General features: G+C 40.2%; 2 protein-coding genes across 3 annotated transcripts in view; one reads left to right on the plus strand and one right to left on the minus strand.

Annotated features, from left to right (window-relative positions):
- Positions 1–19,708, minus strand: part of LOC129724115 (serine/threonine-protein kinase ULK2) — a 58,908-nt gene that overhangs the window by 23,512 nt on the left and 15,688 nt on the right. The window lies entirely within an intron of this gene.
- On the plus strand, positions 396–18,226 carry LOC129724119 (probable serine/threonine-protein kinase roco5). Of its 2 annotated transcripts, none has more exons than XM_055678759.1 (6): positions 396–484; positions 11,237–12,127; positions 15,355–15,620; positions 15,697–16,205; positions 16,266–16,497; positions 16,558–18,226. In XM_055678759.1, the coding sequence occupies exons 2-6, from the start codon at positions 12,078–12,080 to the stop codon at positions 17,028–17,030; spliced, it is 1,530 nt and encodes a 509-aa protein (XP_055534734.1). In that variant the 5' UTR covers positions 396–484; positions 11,237–12,077; the 3' UTR covers positions 17,031–18,226. The 2 variants fall into 2 exon arrangements, with proteins under 2 accessions (XP_055534734.1, XP_055534733.1); XM_055678758.1 differs by lacking the exon at positions 396–484 and adding an exon at positions 546–702.

Consider the following 19,708-nt stretch of genomic DNA (forward strand, 5'->3'; position numbering starts at 1 on the left):
GCTGCCCGCGGGCACATAGGAAGTACCGTGAGAGCCCCAATTCCTTAATCAGCTCCATAGAGGTGAACCATTATCTGCTGAAGTGCAGCACTTAGCTTAACTGCCCTCTTTATAGCTGCAGCGTAGTAAACAAATGCCTACGAAGCCGTGGTGGTGGGCCGAGTCGAATGCAGTCCTCGTCTGACGGAAAGTGAAGCAGAGTAGGTATAAGCGAAACGTGAAGCACGTTTACAACAGTAGAACGCGTCCGTCCGTCAGTGGCGTTTCCCTATTGGGTTGGGATCGGCAAGCTGAGCAGTACAATATCATACAGCTTTTATTTTTAATTTTTTTCTTCCACAGTTCAGTGGCGTTGATGGCATGAAGCTGTGCTCTCTCCCTCAGTGCGAGTTGGAATCTGCTCCGCTTCGAATCAGCCGATTGTTGAAAGGCAATTTGCTGCTGTGGCGTGTATTGATGCGAACGAAAAAGCAGCAAGAGAACGGTGAGAGACCGCGAGAGTGCGTCAGTCAGGCTGAAATATGCTTGTCTGTGGCTTGGCCAACCGCCGATTCGGTAGTAGTAAGTTAAACGTGTTCGAGTTGGGAAGCACGTTGGGCTGTGTGTTATCTCGGTTATATTTGTCACTTCGATTACGAAAAATAAAACCGTCTTAAAATTTTAATCGGCAGTTATCTCGAAAGGTGGCGTGATTCTTACCAGGTAAATTAACTCGGTTGAAAAGGGAATTACGCCTAATCGGGCCGTTTTCTTTTCGTTCGAATGGTTTTTCTACGGAGGGTTCTTTTCTTTCGATCGATCATAATCGTGGAAGACGGCAATGAAAGAATGTGCTTCCGATGCCGAACCGGTTTATGCAATGGTCGGATGATCGGATGGTGAGAGTCAGACTCGGTAAATATACGCATTCGACCTGCTTCAGGCAGCTCTTGAACAAGTGCGCGCGTCTCGGTGGTACAGGAAGAGCGGAAAAAGTGAAATTAATCAATGATCAATTGCAGTAGTGCACGACAACAGAAGGGCGAACGGACTTTATTGTAGAACTCTTATCGCAACTTCAGCCACATTTGTGACGATCGCCGCGATTTGATAGCGGGCGCCCATTGTTATTGTTACTATTTATGGCGTAATGAACTTTGAATCCGACTGTAGGTGTGTGTATTGATTGGGAATTCTTCCCTTGATTTTATCGAAAGCGAACGGCACTACGAGGCGATCACACGACCGTGACGTGTCGCGTGCAGCCTCGTCCCAGGTTGGGCCGGGATTGTGAGATTGTGGTGTTAGGCGTGCCTTGGTCTGGTGATTTTTTGATAGTCACTCAGTCGATTATTTCCCGCAGCTTTTACGATGATTTGTTTGAGTGGAAATATAGATCACATGAAGTAAATGAAGACAAGTTTAGTCAAAGCAACTGGCAGTTAAAATAATTTTCCTTCTATTTTTCATAAAAAGTCTTCATCGAAAAGAAGCTTATTTTTGTTTTTGTATACAATTGGGCTATACTTACAGAAGGCGTACCAGCATGCAAAACGTGCTCAATAATTGAAACTGCAATAGGTCTGGATCTGAGTGAGCAATCTCGATCGAAATGTGCGATAAATATCGCCGTAAAACGAGAAAGTAAACTGAAAATCAGCCAATAAAAATGTTTGCTTCAGCCCTCGTTCATTTTCGACTCGATTCGAATTAAACCTTGAAACATTTTTATCATTCGTATCAAAAGCATAATAGTTCATTATGCAGTAGTTTTCTAATCGATTATCTTACTGCACAACTAGATTACGAACCAAACCTAGCCAACCGCAACTTTGGTACGGCAGCTCAGCTGGAATCCGCTTTGGTGTGATTTTTGCCGACTTTCGTTGTTCCCAGACGGCGGCGGCGGCTGCTATGTAGTTGGTTGCCGAGTTGGTAATTAAATTATTTAGAATAACCATCCCGTCCAGCCCCCTCCCAGGCCCTGTCCAAGTGAAGCCGTGTTTTGTTCGGGCGTATGGTAAAATTGGGGATGCGCTAAACGTCGGACAAAGCGCGCGCCAATGACCGCCATAATGTGCCGCCATGTGTGTACCGTGATGGTTACGATTCCAACTGCCGTTGGATTGTATGCAGAAATTTTAGCGAGTACTAGCTAAACCCTTACCCAGTAGGGAATGGTAAATGGTACCCTTACAGTAGACAGTTTTCGCCAGCGGTTTTGTGCTATGAAATTATGATTTTTATCTTTTGTTTATATGACCAACAACAACGACTGCTGGTGCAGTTGGGAAGAGCAGCGCATGCATGTGGAAAACGGCTAAAGTTTGCGATGTGGTTTCATAATAATTTAGTCCTTGGTAAAAGGAATCAGAAAAGTAGAAGCAACGAAGTTATGCTGCATGAGGGCTTCCGGGAATTGGACCAACTGCCCGGATTCAGGCCGCTCGTGGTTGTGGCTTTCAATTAGTTTATTAGACTTGAGCTCGTTAAATTAAGCTACGAGGCTGCCCGTTTTAATTGTTTTTTGAACAAATCACAGCGTTGGAATTGGGAACTGGGAAGAGTTGCAATCCCACATGCACTGAGGCGTGGAAATAAGCTATGGCGGATTCCACCAGATGGTGATTTTTCCATACCAAACCGGCACCGCAAGCAACCGCGTTAAAAACAGAAACAAAACTAAGACAATTCCGGTGAGTTACGAAGCACAGCTCTCTCGGGCCGGCGGTGATCATAAATCGAGAGAACTTGCAGACCGGCGAACCGGTTTCTCATGGATTTTCTTTCCGCGTATATGCAACTGGTGCAGCATAGCGCGCGATCACGGCTTCGTTGCACTGTTTTGACGGCGGATATCGTGTGTTGTTTTTTGTTTGATACCACGTTAACATAAGTGGCGGTTGCATATCACATGTTGTTCACCGAAAGACATGACCGTGACAGGTTCGCCGGCCGATACAAGAGTTTTGCATTAAGAGAACGTGAGCATTAGTTTCAGTGGAAAGCAAGCTGTCTTGGAGGAAATTGAATAAACATTTCTAGGAATTGTATGGCTAAAGCATTGTGTTTGCATGTTATGATCACTTGACAAGATAAAAAAAACTACAATACTGATGCTGATTAATTAGTAATATGTACCGGTACATGTACAGTGATAAGGGGCCATCCACATACCACGTGGCAATTTTTTCAAAATTTATATGGGCAGTTGTCCACGGAGGGGGAGGGGGGGGGGTCAAAATCGTTAAAAATCTGTCCACGTGGTATGTGGATAGCCCCTTATAGACAACTAATTTTAAAACGAAATCCTTGACACATACGACATCTATAACCAGGTGTTGTTCATTGACATTTTGCATCTCTAGAAAATCGTAGAATAGCAATGCACTTTTGAGCGTATCACCTTGCTGCATATTCGACGACATTATGTGAATTGATTGAAAAATAAAATGCTGCTGAGGTACTCTAGAGCGGTCGCAGTCGAGGGTAAAACTCAAGCGACAGGGCCATGAAGTGACATCGATTTATAATAGATTGATGTCAGTGGGTGCGCTATTTATCGTGGAGAATGATACATATATACATTTTTTTGTCTACGATGGGTTAACAAACCGGGACAACACGTTCATTTAAAAACCTCATTCGTTATATAGCCCGCGAAAATATTCGCGCCGCTTATATATTAAATCACTCCCAAAAAGTGTCAAAGCCAATCGGTGCGAAATTTCTAGGGCTATAGAAGATAAAATCAGAACAACTTTGATCAGAATTTAAAAAATTAAAAATCATCGAAACATCAGGCAATCCAAAACAAAAACCCTTGCCAAAAAAAAAAAAAAAAAAAAACAAAACAAAAATCGTTGCATACTACATTTTTTCACACAACACTTCTATTCTATTACATTCTTCTACGATCTGAAAAGGTGAGTTATCCCCTTTTCTGAGTATTTTTTAGCTTACGTGGGTTCTGAATTATGAAAAGAGAATGTCTAAATTCCTTTGGTTCGATTAAACCTCATAAAAATGCAGGTATACAACTGTATAAACACCTGATATATGTAATTCATCAACAAGATCCTTAGTAGAACCCAAAACTGTTTTTATCTGGTTGTTTCTACTACTGGAGATTATATCCATTTCAAATTTCCTAAATATTTTTCGCTATTAAATGCTCACATACAAAAGGTGAAAGAGGGTTTCCCATAACCGCTCTTTTTGTTTGTTTGTAAATTTCCCGCGGCCGGCAAAGTGGCCGCGAGGACTCATCTAAGGGGACTTGGTTACTTCGACGGATGTATGAAAATTCTTTCTAGATACCTCTGTGAAAGCGATTTTGAACTCTTATGCAAAGTATGATAAAGACATGAAACAAATTGAACGTGCAGGACGATAATGAAACTGCCAAATACATCCTCGTATTACCGAACTTGTATCTGGAATTCTTTGAGGGACCGTAAATCACCCTGTGTTTCGCGAAATGGGTCGCGAAGCCAGCAGGGTTAGGATTTACTGGTTTAACCCTTTATAAGGCAGTGGCAACTATGTTGCCACCAACGAAAAAAAAACATTTTTTTTTTGTTGCACCAAGAATATTTTTTGTAATTTTTCCTTACCAAGGACTTCTAATGGTACTTTGCAACACTTCGAGTTTTCTAAAGCCGTTAGAGGTGTGCAATGTTAATTTGAAAATATTTTTTACATTTCATTTATGTTTTATTGAACTTAGGTCGGTTCCTAGCGCAGCTTACGCAGCTTAGGGTTAAAGGAATAAGACTTATTTTAGAAAAAAGGCCTATGGAAGATTACAAACAGAACAGATTTTTTGATCATTATGGCATCCTCAGCAATGTTTTAGATAATAATTTTGTCTCTCCGAAAAAATATACACCGTAATTTTTTTTGCTAAGAAAATGAGTTTAAAAAATTTTAATTTTTTTTAGAGAAGCGCATATTTTGAAAATCGTATTATTATTTTTTTTATAAAACCTATAAAAGTTAGCTATGCTTGCATTGATGGTTAGGTATTGATGGTTAGACAAAATGGTTTGTCAGATTTATGTGATGTCTGGAACAAAGTTGTAGGAAGTATTTTTGTCTTTCCAAAAAAACACGGTAAAAAAATTGTCTCACGGTGTATGTTTTACTGTCTACAACTTTGCTGAAGACGTTGTATCAATCAAACCAAACGTTCTGGCTTTAAATTTTTCTTCGTTTTTCTGTAAAATTTTAACTTTTTTGTTCCAATGATCGGACAGCCATCAATGTTAAGCTTATCTTTTTGGTTTTAGGAAAAAAAAATTAAAAGAGGCGAGTTTAAAAAAAAATATTTTTTTTTACCTTTTTCTTATTTTTTTGGGTACATTTTTCTCAGAAAAAACAACATTAATATCCTAAACTTTGCTGGAACATTTTTTGTGGGATTGCTCAACATTAGAAATTTCACAAAACAAAATAATATCGCTGATAAATCACAAAATCAGCCATCAGAAATGATTACCCTCATCTTTGTTGGGAAACGTAGATGGGTTTTGTTTAAAAAAATCTAAACTTTCTGCTATATTTAATTTTAAATGGGTGTTACGAATTGAACTAGCCTAATAATGTCAGTAGTCATAGAGTGATCTTCCTAAAAAATAGTCCGGTTGTTTTGAATCTGAAATGATGAGTTATTTGCTTCTCTAAGTCTTTTTTAGCTTTGGGAGTTCTAAAGTATGTACCCTAGAACGAATGTCTAATGTGGTATATAACTTTATAAACACCTGTTCTATGTAGTTTTCCAAAAGGGTCCTTAGTAGAACCCGATTTTTTTTTACCTGGGTATTTCTACTGCAGTTGACGATATCCGTACCAAATTTCCTAATTTTTTTTCCTTCACAAAAAGCTCACATAGAAAAATTGAAAGAGGATTTCCCATAGGCGCTCCTTTTGTTTGTTTGTGGAATTTCCTACGAAATGATAGGAAAGTCAAGTTAACTTTATGGAGCTGCGTGCTTCAGTTTGCCAAGTATTGTTACATCGTTGAGAGAGAAGCCAATCTTCAAAAAAAAAAAAAAAAACTTCACTGGGACACACGGGAAGAGCGCTGTGGCATCAAAAAAAACCATGATCTCGTCAGTTTTGAAACCCCTTGAGAATTTGTAATTTTCAACAAAATCTCCTCTGATTTCAACAGTTCGACTAGCAATTTTTTACGGCATTGATTAAAATTACTTGACCAACCATGTTGCCATTTGCTAGGGAGAGAAGGGTTTGAAGCACGAAGACTTTTCAATGCATCCTTAAAAAATAGGTTGGCATTTTTTAATGTTTTTGTGTCTGAAATTTTCGCCATGACAGCAAGAGGGTTAACTCTCTATTTTTTTGTTCAAAAGAACAATTTTATTACATTCAATTTTTAAATAAAAGACAGGTTTGTCACGTAATTTTTTAATCATATGTAAATCAGCATTATTATTTACATGACACGAAAGTTTCTTGAAAATTTCTAAAAGGGATGTATGCGGATGAAAAATTGCAACTTACTATTCCACTTTCAATGTCAATGCACAACGGTCCAGAACCGAATTTTGGGGGAAATATGGATCTAGAGCTCGGTAGCAATATTAGAGGGAAAACCTTACTTTTACAAAGTTGTTACAAATGATAAAGCGCTTATTGTAAAAATTATCAAAAATCCGGGTGACCCAAATTTTTGATGAAATCATTTTCGTAGATAGAACAAAAACCTGTTCTACAATATTATAGCTCCGTTAATTTTAAGCAACTTTAAAAAAAAAACTTTTTTCTATGTTTGAAGATAACAGATTTAGATTGAAAAAGCGTATTTTTTTTTCGCTCTAACTGTTTCTTTCAAATTTCACCATCAAACTGTCTTGAACAACTTTTGAGGCTTTTTAAAAGAAATAATTTGCAATACTGATATCATGAATATCTCAATTCTGCTTAAAGTTATTAATGTTTATCATGAAAAGTATGCCTTTTTTGTTTGTTTATTATTCTTTTTGGGGCGAGCATAAAAAAAATCTCTCGCTCTCTTCGAAGAGTACATTTGACTCTACATATGGATAAATTTTTAAAAATATGTTTTTTTTTTTATATTTGCGTAAATTTTATTTGATCAGATAATAAAAATTGTAACCATTTTATATAATTTGCATGTTAAAGTACAGAATTTTTTTTCCTTTTGGTATTTTTTCTCAAGACTAGAAATAATTACCTTCAATTTGATCCAAACAGACCGAAAGTCGATCGGCTGGTTCAAAAGATATGAATTGTTGAAAAAAAACATCGAATAATTCCATTTTTTATAGTCACCCTATTTCAGAACTGGTCACGCTAAGTGCTTCAATTGATCTCCGTTAGAAATAATCAAATCCATATTTTTTGCGGGTTTCTAGGGTGAGTTTTAAAGTGAAAATTAAAAAAAAAAGCGTTTTTTTTTTCAATCTAAATCGGTTATTTTTTAAAATAAAAAGAAAAAAGTTTCTACAATGTAGCTTAAAAATAACGGATCGTAGAACAACTTTTTTTTATCTCAAAAAAAAGCTAGATACTCGATGTCATCGAAAATTCGGCTTACCCCAATTTCTGATTATTTTTCAATACGCGCTTTATCTTATGAAACAACTTTCCCCCTTAAATTCGGTTTCTGGACCATTGTGCAATGACAACATTTAGTTTAGAAGAGTGGTTCTCAACTGGGGCTCGCGGCCGGCAAGAGAAACGCGAAGCTCATCTAGATGGGCCGCGGAGGCCTTGTTGAATCTGGTAGGTGGTGAAAGTGGCTTTCATCTCTTATCCAAAGTAAGATCAAGACATGAAGCAAATAAACCGTGCAGGACTATAGTGAGACTGACTAACACATTTTTGTATTAACTTGTACATGAATTTTTTTTTAACGGGCCGTGAAGGTTTTTATACTTTGTGGGTTACTTAGAAGAAACCGAAAAATTGAGGCCGTCTTGCTATTCTGCTCAATGTGTGGATAAAACAGTGTTAATATTTCCGCTCACTCCTTGCCCAGCATGAGCGCTTCTTGTAGCAATTTTTTGCACCACATTTTTTTCTGCTTTGTGCTGTGTTTCTGCTGCTCGCAAAAAAATTGATACACTTGCTGCTAACACCACAGCTGAGCGAAACCGAAGTGGTGAATCACTCTAATGAAAATACACAGAAGTACCTCGCGGAGAGTACTGCTGAGATAAATTCGATAGCATTCGAAGAGCATACATGCGTTTTTTTTTTCAGTTTCAAGATACAAAGCAAAAAACGCAATCCACTTTTCTTCCCAGATGCTCCCCTCATTTGATATATGAGCCGTTGAGAGCAAAAGTGGTACAAGTGCCATTAAGTAAATTTTTCAGGAGACGCGATAAACGAAAAAAATCTACCAGTAAATTATTTTCAACAATTTTTTCCAACATAACTGCACTAAATCATTGCTGGAAAGGTTTCAAAAGACGGTACATGAAAGCATAACGAGTTCTGGTTGAGAAACTTACACAAACTTCTATGGAAAAACATGTACCACTTTTGTTCTATGGGAAAAATAATGACAACCAGAAAACGTTGAGAGAAAAAGTGGTACATGTCCAGTGTGAGCATGAAGGATGCATTATAGCTCTCTAATCTTAGGACCAGGCTTCGAAACGGTCAGCATTTTCATTTGATCTCGCTTCCTTATCATGCATCACAGTCGGCTTTCGCTCGTAAATGTAAAACAACCGTCGCCTCTCAAACAAAGACAAGGATGGTCATCCGACACTCGCGCATCAAAGAGATTCACACTGCCATTCGTTTGGCGATGTTATTTCGGTCTATTTCTGTCTACTTCGTTCTATTAATGTTGATAAATATTATTACAAGCACAATGATATAAATAATTTTCGAAATATCCGCACCCAACGTGCGTAATTCTCATTTCTAGAAAAAATGTCAAAATACGTTTGAGGAAAAAAACGTCGTGGTGGCGGTACTCGTTTGACATGTTCGTTCAAGACTGTATTAAGACAGCGAGCCTTGCTAGCGTCAGAGGAAGAAGAAGACGATTATCGCAGTAAAAAGTGGTTCGACCGTGACCATTTCGAAGCCTGCTTAGGACATAGAACATTCATGTCTTCAGCAGAGTTGTCCAAGTGATTGAGTACTATAGAATGATGATCTGTTTGTTAAGGAATTCTGTCGCTTCGTGGCGCTAGTGTATATGAATTTGGTAACAGCATACGAGTGGATACTGAAATAGGTAGAATGTTTTCTGTTACAAAATAGTCACGGGTACACTAGCACCACGTACTGAGAAAATTCAAAAGCAGATAGATCAATACTCAAACATTTATCAATTCTGCTTAAGACATTATTGTTTTATATCCTAAGATCCTCGACTTACAATTTATCTAATATGCACAGACTGGACATGTACCACTATTGCTCTCAACGAAATGGTGATTATGTTAATTACCAAAAATTGTTTTCGCTGTAACTTCGGTTTAGGTTATCAGATCTCCGCTTTTCTTGGATATTCTAGTACATGATTGCGTTCTGCATCAATTTATGCAAAAAAAAACCAAAAAGTGTAAAAATGGCACATGTACCACTTTTGCTCTCAACGGCTCATATGCTTAAGAGACACATAGTAAAAGCACTACAGTGAGCTCGGTTGTGTAGTTATTGGGCCTAATGTCCTCTCGTGTGAGAAAGCTCACCCCAGTTTATTATCTCTTTGAAGAGATATTTCGGATTCCATCGCGGTATTAGTTTTGCATGCTTCTCCGATACACACGATTCACTGCTCTCTCCAAGCAAGTGCGTCGCTGTGTCCACCAGTGTGAGAGCAGTCGTTTTAGCAGCCAACGATGTTCTCCTACACACAAGTGATTCTCTGAGGAGAAACGACAAGCCTGTTTGAGCATTTGTTCAAAAAAATTTGTCACTGTTGTGAAAAATCGCACGACGATTGATTGGCCACAAAATTCTCAATGTATTTTATGTTAGTTGCTTTTTTACTGCTCTAATTACGTGGGAACAAGTAATTCATCTGTCTAAAACTTAATTTTCGTTCTCTTTCTCCTTCGCAATTTTATACAACGTTTACTTTAGGTAGGAATTCTGGGAACCCAGAATGGGGACTTTTATTTTGTTTTATACTACAGTGATCACCCGATTATATCACGCCCTGATGATTTTTGGCGTGATAAAATAGGGAAAGTGATAAAATCGGGAAATTTAAAAAAAAAATTGTTTTTATTGAAGACGTTAAATCAATAATTAAATACGTAAAATCAGTGATTTTAATTTTTTTTTTGGAAAATTTATCTGTACAAACATATGAAAAAAGCTGCAGTTGTTTTTTTATAAATCGATATATCTGAATAATGACAAAAAATAGAGAAAAGTTGTCAAGGGATGAATTTGAGAAAACTGTCTGAGCTTTTATAAAAAATATTGAAAATAAATAATTTGAGATCCTGAACTAAAAAAAAAAATGTATTTTTCATTCTATTTTTTAATGCGAATAGAAGTAGTTATTGTTTTATTTCAAGACTTTTAAGAGTTAATCGGTGTTTGACAAATTGCTTTAGAAAAACTATGCCTTTGTGAATTCTCACTTTTTTCACCCTCAATCTTAAAAACAACCTTGACGTTACTCAATATTAATATTCATTGCAATGCGAAAGTGAAAGTATATGTCAGCCTACTTATTGATCTCGTTCGAAAAAAATGCGTACGAAAGTATCACATTTTGATTTTCGTTTAAACTAATTGAAAAATTATATTATTCAATCGAGGATAAAATTGTCATTTTCTATTTCGTTTGAATCATTTTTGTTCGAACGAAAATCGGATACGACCGTAATCAAAAATATGGGTGAATGGTATCAAAGAACCCAAATCAACGTCAATTTACAAAAATACTTTCGAATGCTGTCTGCAATCAGGATGGTAGGTAATCGATTGGTAATTTTTTTTTCCAAACTGAAATAATTTTCGATTTTCACCATGTAAACTCACAGGAAATTTAAAGGCGAGCTTTACAGTAAAGCTTCAGTAAAAATGACGTATGTTACAAAAACTTGAGTAAACGTTGAAAACGTTTAGAAATAAATCCTCCATTTTCCCTTCTGGTTCAATTTGTACTCGATCTGCTAACGGTTGAAATTCACAACTTTATTGAATGAAATTTACTAAAATACCACGTCGTAAGAACACACCATCCAATACAATGTTGTAAAAACTTCATTCCTCTACTCAATTCCAGATTTCAAATTTATGCAACAAAGGTGGTACCAAACGCCCAAACGGTCGGTAACCTGCATACAACGGCGCAACCAACCAGCAGACATAATATCCACACGATTGAACGGACGGGCAGCCGGCCGGCTATCGTCACTCGGAATCGCCAGTTCCTCCAGTCGATTCGCTGTAGCACGCGACCGGGAGTGCACGCGCCAAACGAACCGCGCGCGCGTCACCTGAAGCACTACTATTTCAAGACCCAGAAGTTGTGAAAAATGAAAACCTCAAGTGTTATGTGCTGTTCGCTTGTAGTGCGGTGAATCGTCAGTCAGTATTACAATTTTCAGAAACAGCTATCCTTCGGGCGAAAGTCCATTAATATGATTCACACATCAGCCGGGGTAGTATAGAAAGCGACAACGACGACCACACGAATATGAGCATGGTGGCTATGAACGACGTCGCCGTCGTCGCTAGTGCCACCTCCTCCGCCAGCGCCACCCTCATCGGCGTCCTTCTTCTTCTATAGCGTCGTCGGTACCATCCGAAATGAGCATGGCACGATAGGACGGCAGACGGTGTAGACCTATCAGCGTGTGTACCCGATCAGAAGGCTTCAGTGCGGAGTAAGAAGCGCACCGGGCCGGAGCCAATCGAAACTTTACAGGGCGAGCAAATTTCGGCTGTCAGTGTTCGAAGAGGAAACGAATGAAAAAAAGTGAAGTGAACAAGATTAGCCCGGTAATCGGGAGCAGCTGGCAGATTGATAGGACCAGGTCAAAGAGTGCATAGAGGCAAAGACTGAAGAAGAGTAGAAACAACAGTGTGTTGGTGAAAGGATAACCGTGAAGCAAACAAAAACAATGAAACCGAGATTAGCCTACGGCTTAGCGCTGATGTTGGTGTTGTTGAGGTGAGAATCTGTGCTGTGGATTTTCGTGTTTATTGGGGGTTGTTAGATTGACGAGGTTTAATTGTTTCTGTGATTAACTGATAATGAGGCATAGTACGAAGGTCGCTAACGGATTTTTTTTAATGACAGTTCAGTTACGGCACGTGACTGACGTGTGGCTACCGGAGATCAATGCTTGGTGTCGGTGAAAAAGCGTGCTGTAACCGGGAATACAATTATGCAATGACTTGCTTTATTGCTTTGTGCTTCCGAAGTGAACTGACGGTGCATTAACTAGCGTTACAACTGAAGGTATTCAGTAAATATGACCTGCAGGAACCGGACCTATGACCTTGCCGGTTCCTATGGTGTTTAGAGTTTGCTAGCTCGAATCGATTTTGTGTAGAATACTTCGAACAAGGTAGAAAGCATACTAAGCTTGTCACAGTTCATTGTCCCGCTTTGAACTAGAAGTGTACGGTGCAGTGAGGCCACACGCATAAATGATTTATCAGTGTCGCAGCTACGACGCGATGTCGGTAATGAGTGAAAGAGCCGTTGAGCAATTGAAGAATGTGCACATGTGTGATCAAATCCGCCTTTGGCACAGGGACAACGCAAAAGTGCCACCGGGGTGCCGTAGCAAACGGCTGCGTAATGGTATAAATATATACCCTATGGTCTTGTGGGACGCCGCATGTTCATGGACTGACGGAGCAGCAATTGAATTTCACTTCTACTTTTTTTTTTGTACCGGTCCTGACCGCGTAGTTAGCTTGGCGGATTTGGCTTATTATGCCGTCGTCGAAGTGTCTGCCCGGCTCAGTTTTCGGCACCGATGCTGGTCGTTGGCGTACGTGGGGACAAACCCGCACCGGTGCGACGATCTGTACTTGTCGGACATTTTCCTGCTGTTGCTGCTGCTGCTCAGGCTTAGGATTATGAGTTACTTTTAAATGCAAGGCAATAAAACAGAAAACTTTGTGATGTGGTGTGGAAATAGATAAATGCAATGAAAGTGAGATTGGCTGGCAGTCGTGCGGTTATGGTTGCAGCGGAGGAAGAAAGTAAATCTGCAACTTTTTCAACCAAGAAGGAAAATTTAATTTTTTGGTTTGGGAACTGTTTTTCCGCTTCGAAAAATTAATTTGGAGTGAACAACAAGATGCCAATTTATTATTGATAGATAGATGCCATTATTTTATTTTATACAGCAAATCGAATGAATTCAGGTGATAAGAGTCATGTCGACTGACGTGAAAGATAAAAATTGTAAAAATAGCCAAAGCACTTGAAGGTCAATTTCAGTCCATTTCGGAAGCACAGCCAAACAGAATGAGCTAAAAGAAGTCGATACTGTAAAGCTCTGCTTTTGTGTGAGTCAGAAACAAATAAAAATTAACTAATTTCACTTATTAACCATTTGCATTTTTAATGTCATAACAAATATCTGGCAGAAGAAGTTCAATCTGTAGTTTAGATCAGATTCAGTCATACCGCCTTAAAATTATTTTTAATCGATAAATATTAATATCATAACATTAGCTGATATTAATTAGGGCTCAGGAATATCATAATTTAATGACTAGGAGTTCTCAGTTTCATGAGCGTGAGAACTTATAGATCTGAAACTATTGCAGTTTACGGGCTTTGTGGTTTTAAAGTATCATTGATTCAATAAGAGTGTTTGTTTTCACATAATTGATGTTTTCGATGTTCATAGTTTGGACAATGACGCTTCAGAATTTGAACAACTTGGAATTTGGAAGATTCCAGACTGGTAAACTTAAAAAATCAAGGATCACAAGAGTTAGACCTAAAAGTTTTTCGATGAAACTTTGAAATAGTTTTTTTTAATTAGTCTCCGTGGATTCGGGAGATTTGGAATCCAGATTTTCTGTTTTTATGCTTTCGTTTTTATCTGTATGTTCTCAAATTAGGAGTTGAAAAAATGAATAAATGCTCCAACACCTCGGGGCATGACAAAATAAATTGCTCTGAAAGGGCACAATGCCCTAGATATTTGCGAAGCAATTTCACTGCATTTCATCACATGCTGAATACAACATGCAAAGCACCAAGGACTCCAATTAGCTTTTCAATCAAAACCTATTATGCGCTACTCTGCTGAGCCGATTGGCTCAAGAGCCAAGCGAATCTACGTGCTCGCTTTGTCAGCTAAATCCGGTCCCTATTAAATATCAATTTCCAAGAATAGAAGCCAACATAAACAGACAAGCGAGAGCGCCACCGCCGGTACGCACGTTCCGCGCGCGGTTCATCCTTCTGTCCGTCCCGCACGCGTTCCGGGTAGATTCAAGCGGGGCGTGACGTCACGCTTTATTATCGCGCCTTCCGTCACACCACCGAAAAAGAAAAACCAATCGATTTTCTGTTCTGACCTATTTGGCACCGATATCGTTAGGAGAATAACGCGTCAAAATGGTAACTTTTAAATTGAATTATTGACTCTGCCAGATTACCCATACCGTCGTGACCGTTAGTGTGTACAATTAGGACGGTGGTTCGAAGTCGCACGAGCGGCCTCCGATCCGATCGTGGCGAGCGCTGGGAAAGTGCGAAACCGCAATCACAGCGGCCCGGCCGGCGCTTTCTGCCTGAATGGCGACGTACGAATCGCGCGCCGTTTGTAGAGTATAATTCAATTAAGTCCACAATTGTGTGGGGACGGTTATGAGGCACCGCGTCTCACGTTAGGTTTTGATTGTTGTGTGAAGCTCTGGCGTGTACACCGGGTTAGTATGCTGTCAGAGGTTCCGCTATTGCGAATGTCACCACATGGTTTTGGAGCAGTTCTAATAATTTCGATGGTTATCGTCCAGTGACGATCTTCTTTGTCGGTCACCGACAGTGGAAAATCACTACTACTCGCTCCCGTTCTTGGAATCTACAACACGAGTCACGACAAAACACCTCATTACGGGTATCACATTTCCTGCCATATGATACCATCAGATGACAACAGAAAGCTGATTACATTCCCCCCCTAGTAAAAGTTGAGTCAGCCGTCGCGTCATAACCAACTTCATAAATCAATAGAATCGAAATCGGCCCAAGTGCACTAAATAATAACCGAATAATTTTTTCAACAGAAAAACGAATAATTAAACTCAAAATCCTTCGGCGACCTTCACAAGTGGCAACACCCTTTTCCGTGCCGGACAGTAATTAATTGTTCTTTTTTTCTCTCTCTTACTTTCTCCTCCCCCCGCATTTCGGGCTAACAGCATTAACTGGAAGATCCCCCGGACATTGGCCGCTGGCAGTAGCAGTGACACCGACGACTATCACTACGACGACGAGGACGATGACTACGACTATGACTATAGCGACAAGGACTCCAGTGCGAAAGGAGTCGGAACCGCCGGTGCTGACAGTGACAAATTGCTGCCAAGCACGACCACCACCAGTACCACAACCAGCAGTACTACCATGCCACCACCGGTTGCCAATAAAACGACAGCTGCTCCGTTATGGAGTGACGAAGATGACGGTATGTCTAGACTGTTTTCAACATTGTTGCGGTCATTTGATTATTGTTTTCCAATTAACTGTTCTTTTTTCTACAGTCCGTGAAGTTTATCCGTGTCCGCAGCAATGTTCCTGCGAGGATGGAACACAGTTTTTGAATTGTTCCCATCAGTCATTGACCGAGGTGCCCGAGGATTTGCCGCGAGATGTTATTCGGTTGGATCTCAGCTGGAACAACATCAAACACATCCCAGTGGAGGCGTTTCAGAACTGTACAGATTTACGGGAGCTCTTGCTGGATCGAAATGTCATCGAGGAAGTGGATAAGGAGGTCTTTGTTGGATTAATTCGGTTGGATATGGTGGGTTTGGAGGGTAATCAAATCTCGCATCTAACACCGGATACCTTCACGGAGGCACAATCCTTGCGGAGGCTGGTGCTTAACGAGAATCCGCTAGTCATCCCAGACGATGGACCGCTGCTATTGCAGGAAGAACTGGAGGAACTGGAATTGGCCAAGTGCAACTTCACCGAGTTGAACCATCAAACATTCGGTGGCTTGGAAAACCTCAAATCGTTAAATTTGGCGGGCAATGTATTTGATGAGGTTAGTTACATTTGTTGTAGTTAAAATTCATCAATAACGAATGGTTATTTTTCAATCAAGGATCTCAGCACGGATGTTTTTGAACCGTTGGTTAACCTGCAGCGGCTACATCTGCCGCCCCTGTCTGAAGACACCGTCCGGGATCTGTGCGATGTAATCAAATCGATCGACGTAGTCGATATCACGACGCACAACATCAGCTGTTTTTATCTCGCATCGGAAACATCCTACGAGGAGAGTATCATCACGCTGCGTCCAACCACTCCGGAACCCAGGCAAGAACCAACGAAAGGTAAGTGTTTGATCCTTCCAGGAATTCATTCCTACCATTCATCACTCCCATTGTTGACAGATCCGGACGTAATGGACGCCACAACGGCGAAGCCGCTCAAAAGGAAAGTCATAAAGGAAAACGAAATCGAGGTGGACGGCGAGGAGGCAACAAAAAGTACGGTTGCACCTGTAACTAGAGTAACTTCTCGAAGAACAACGATCGGCCCTACGACCACCATCGTCACTACAAAAGCTCCTCCAACGGTCAGCGGACCTTCGTCGGCATCGATCACCCATCCGGCAGAAAATGACGACGATGTCAAAAAGGATCCCACTTCCGAGGGCGATAAACAGTCCGTGCTATCATCGATCAGCTCGGACATGATGAAGCAACTGCTGATGGGAATTATCGGCGTCGGTGTTCTACTGCTAATCGCCGGTATCGTGTGCAGACGGACAGGACTGAAAAATAAACTGTGCGGCTCCAAGCGAAGACCCGCTCCGACGGATCAGGTGCGACCCGCCGAGGAAGTTCCTCTGAATAAGGTTTAGCTCTAGCGAGTAAGACGGCATGTATCATAAAGTGTGTGATATTGTTTAAAAGTATTAGATTACGACAGACGTCTGCAGTACACGTGTGGGCCCCATTCTTGCAAAACGCATCGAATGACTTTCTGAGATTTGCTGAGCAAATACGAAACGCATTTGTAAATGTTAATGGAACCGACCGAGGGCAAGAGAAATTAAACAGTTGATGGCGCAACTTTATCCAGGAATTGCCGCACTCGTATGGCATATAAAGGTAGCAGGTAAAACATAGCAGTTAAGTACACGAATACCATACGCTTCTGTAAATATAGTTTGTGAGTAGTGAGTGCGCGCGCGGAACGTGAAGGTGTTAATCAGTATGACACATCGTTCGAGTAACTGGTTTTCGCACTAGCGGACCAACGAGCGGATGGTAGTTCGAATGACGTACGAAAATGTGAATAAGCGGCAAAATCATATGTAACTAGCTAGCGGTTTATAGCTAGATTGTAAGTAGTGAGCATCTACCCCTTATCTGTACACAATATTGCGATAAAATGTGGAACATTCCGTTCTGTGGGAGATAACAACCAAAATGTCAAATATATAACGAACAAAATGCTGCCTCGTTTCGAAATTTTAATCTTGATTTGTGGCAGCTCGATAGCAGATAGTAGGAGTAGGAGCTAACATGTGCAGCCCATTAGTCGATAAGTAATTGTGCATTACAAGGACAAAAAGTTTAGAGTAATGAGTTCCCACATAAGTAAACTTCCTTTGTATACGAAAGTAGACCCTTCAATATAGCAATTTTTACCTAATAGCATTCAGCTAATAAGTACGAAACGAACATCTAACACAGTAGCTATCGGCACCTCCGCAGCATCACAAACCTAATGGGCAAGGTGATGACTGATGGTCTCTCCGTGTTCCGGAGCGAACGATTGTAATGTAAACAGACTGCCACGCTATTGGGGAGGAGGAACTATTTATCACTGGTTTCGCACCACCTGAGGCGTTTGTGGAAACTTCTATACGACACACGACAATTTCCTTCACGATTAGTGTTTACATAGTTTTAGAAAGCATTTTCATCCTGTCAATATAGTGAAACTGCGCGTGGAGGAAGGTACATTCGTATGAATATAAGCCTCGCGGTTGTAGTGTTTGTAATACCTAATAGAATAATGAATAAAAGCCTTGCGGTTGCAGCATTGTAATGATTGGTTTTGTTTTGAAATTTCAAGCGTATGTTATTTGCCTTTAACTAATTTCTGTCAGTGAAACCATACTCGAGCCAGCAGAAATAGGATAGCATTTGTGTGCAACATTGTACACAAGGCGTTTCGCTCAAAACAGATTCAGCATTGCATACGGCATAGGCGCTCGATAGAAGCGAAGGAGCGGCTAACGCCATCAAACAACTACCAAACGATAAACGGCGGTGTATTATTGGATTGAAAAATTCCTATAGTCTCCATTTTAATTGCCTCGCAACGTGAATAACCGATTGCTAATTAAACACTTTTCTGATACGAAGTATGTTTAGTTTTAGCAACTTTGTTGTTTCTAAACATTTATCCCGAGTTTGTACTATCATCAAACAAAGGTGCAGAGTTTGTCCCTAACAACCGGCTGCAAAATTTGCCGTTGATAAGGAAGGGTCAAGCCTGAAATGTTTGAGCCAAGGCTTCGCTTCATGAAAAGCACTTCAGTCAGATTTCGACCCGGTCAGCAGGAGAAAGTTTATTTTGTAAAGCCATTTCACACCATCGCATCAACGTTATTCAGGGTTGGCGGTTTCAGCTTGAAAACCTAATGAATAATATTAAATTAACTAGACTCAATCACAGAATGTTTCATAATTCATAACAGCATATGTTCACCTTCGGTGGACTAATTACAATAAAAACCGGTCTTGATTTCAATAGAATTATTGCGTTATTATCCTGCCTCAAAACCCACCTGTCGAGTTCGAGAGATACGCGTTGCGTTAGCTTTCCCAGTTCAAGCTCACTGCAAAAAAGAAACTCTCCTTCCTGTCAATTTATCAATCGAAACGCCCCAATACAACAACAAACAACAGTACACAATGTAAACTAGTTGTTACAGTTACTCCGTGCTGACAGCAACACACGCACGCATTCATCAACGCGGCGGATTTGACTGCCTTCTGCCTGCTGCGGTGTCCTTGAACAAACGCGCGTGTGCTTTGCGGTAGGCTCGTAGTAGCGTGCCCCAAACAGGGTCTACGGCCGTATTATCTGCTAACGTTTTCACATCGTGTGCGCGCTTTTGAGAAATTCAACCGATTGCTTCGATCGTGATTGTTTCTTTGAACTGTTAAGATTAACTGTCACTTGCGATCGACAATCCATTCCGCCACCTTACTTACGTACGATTACGCTACATTTGTGTACCGAGGCAGGAAGCAGCAAAGCAACTACTGTGGAACAGATTTCATATTCCAGTACCCTTTATAACGGGCCCCGTTAGTGGAAGATTTCAATCTTATAATGTTTTTCACCGTTGCATGAACTTGAGTAGGATTTATTTTGTTCTTGCTATCGCTGTGCTTTATTGGCTTTTTGAAATAGGCATGCGCGATCAGATGGTCTCGTTGATCTTGAAATATGATAATAAAAGCGAGACGACAATTATTATAGAAAACTCTAAAAGGCCGAAATGAAATAAAATTCTTC

Source organism: Wyeomyia smithii, chromosome 2, assembly GCF_029784165.1.
Source record: "Wyeomyia smithii strain HCP4-BCI-WySm-NY-G18 chromosome 2, ASM2978416v1, whole genome shotgun sequence".
Lineage (NCBI taxonomy): Eukaryota > Metazoa > Arthropoda > Insecta > Diptera > Culicidae > Wyeomyia > Wyeomyia smithii.

Bases quoted from the DNA above. Each gene is read 5' to 3' on its own strand.
- LOC129724119 (XM_055678759.1), top strand. From the start codon at position 12,078: ATGAAACCGAGATTAGCCTACGGCTTAGCGCTGATGTTGGTGTTGTTG. The intron at 12,128-15,354 runs GTGAGAATCTGT...TCGGGCTAACAG, and splicing joins CTGATGTTGGTGTTGTTGAG to CATTAACTGGAAGATCCCCC. The intron at 16,206-16,265 runs GTTAGTTACATT...TTTTCAATCAAG, and splicing joins CGGGCAATGTATTTGATGAG to GATCTCAGCACGGATGTTTT.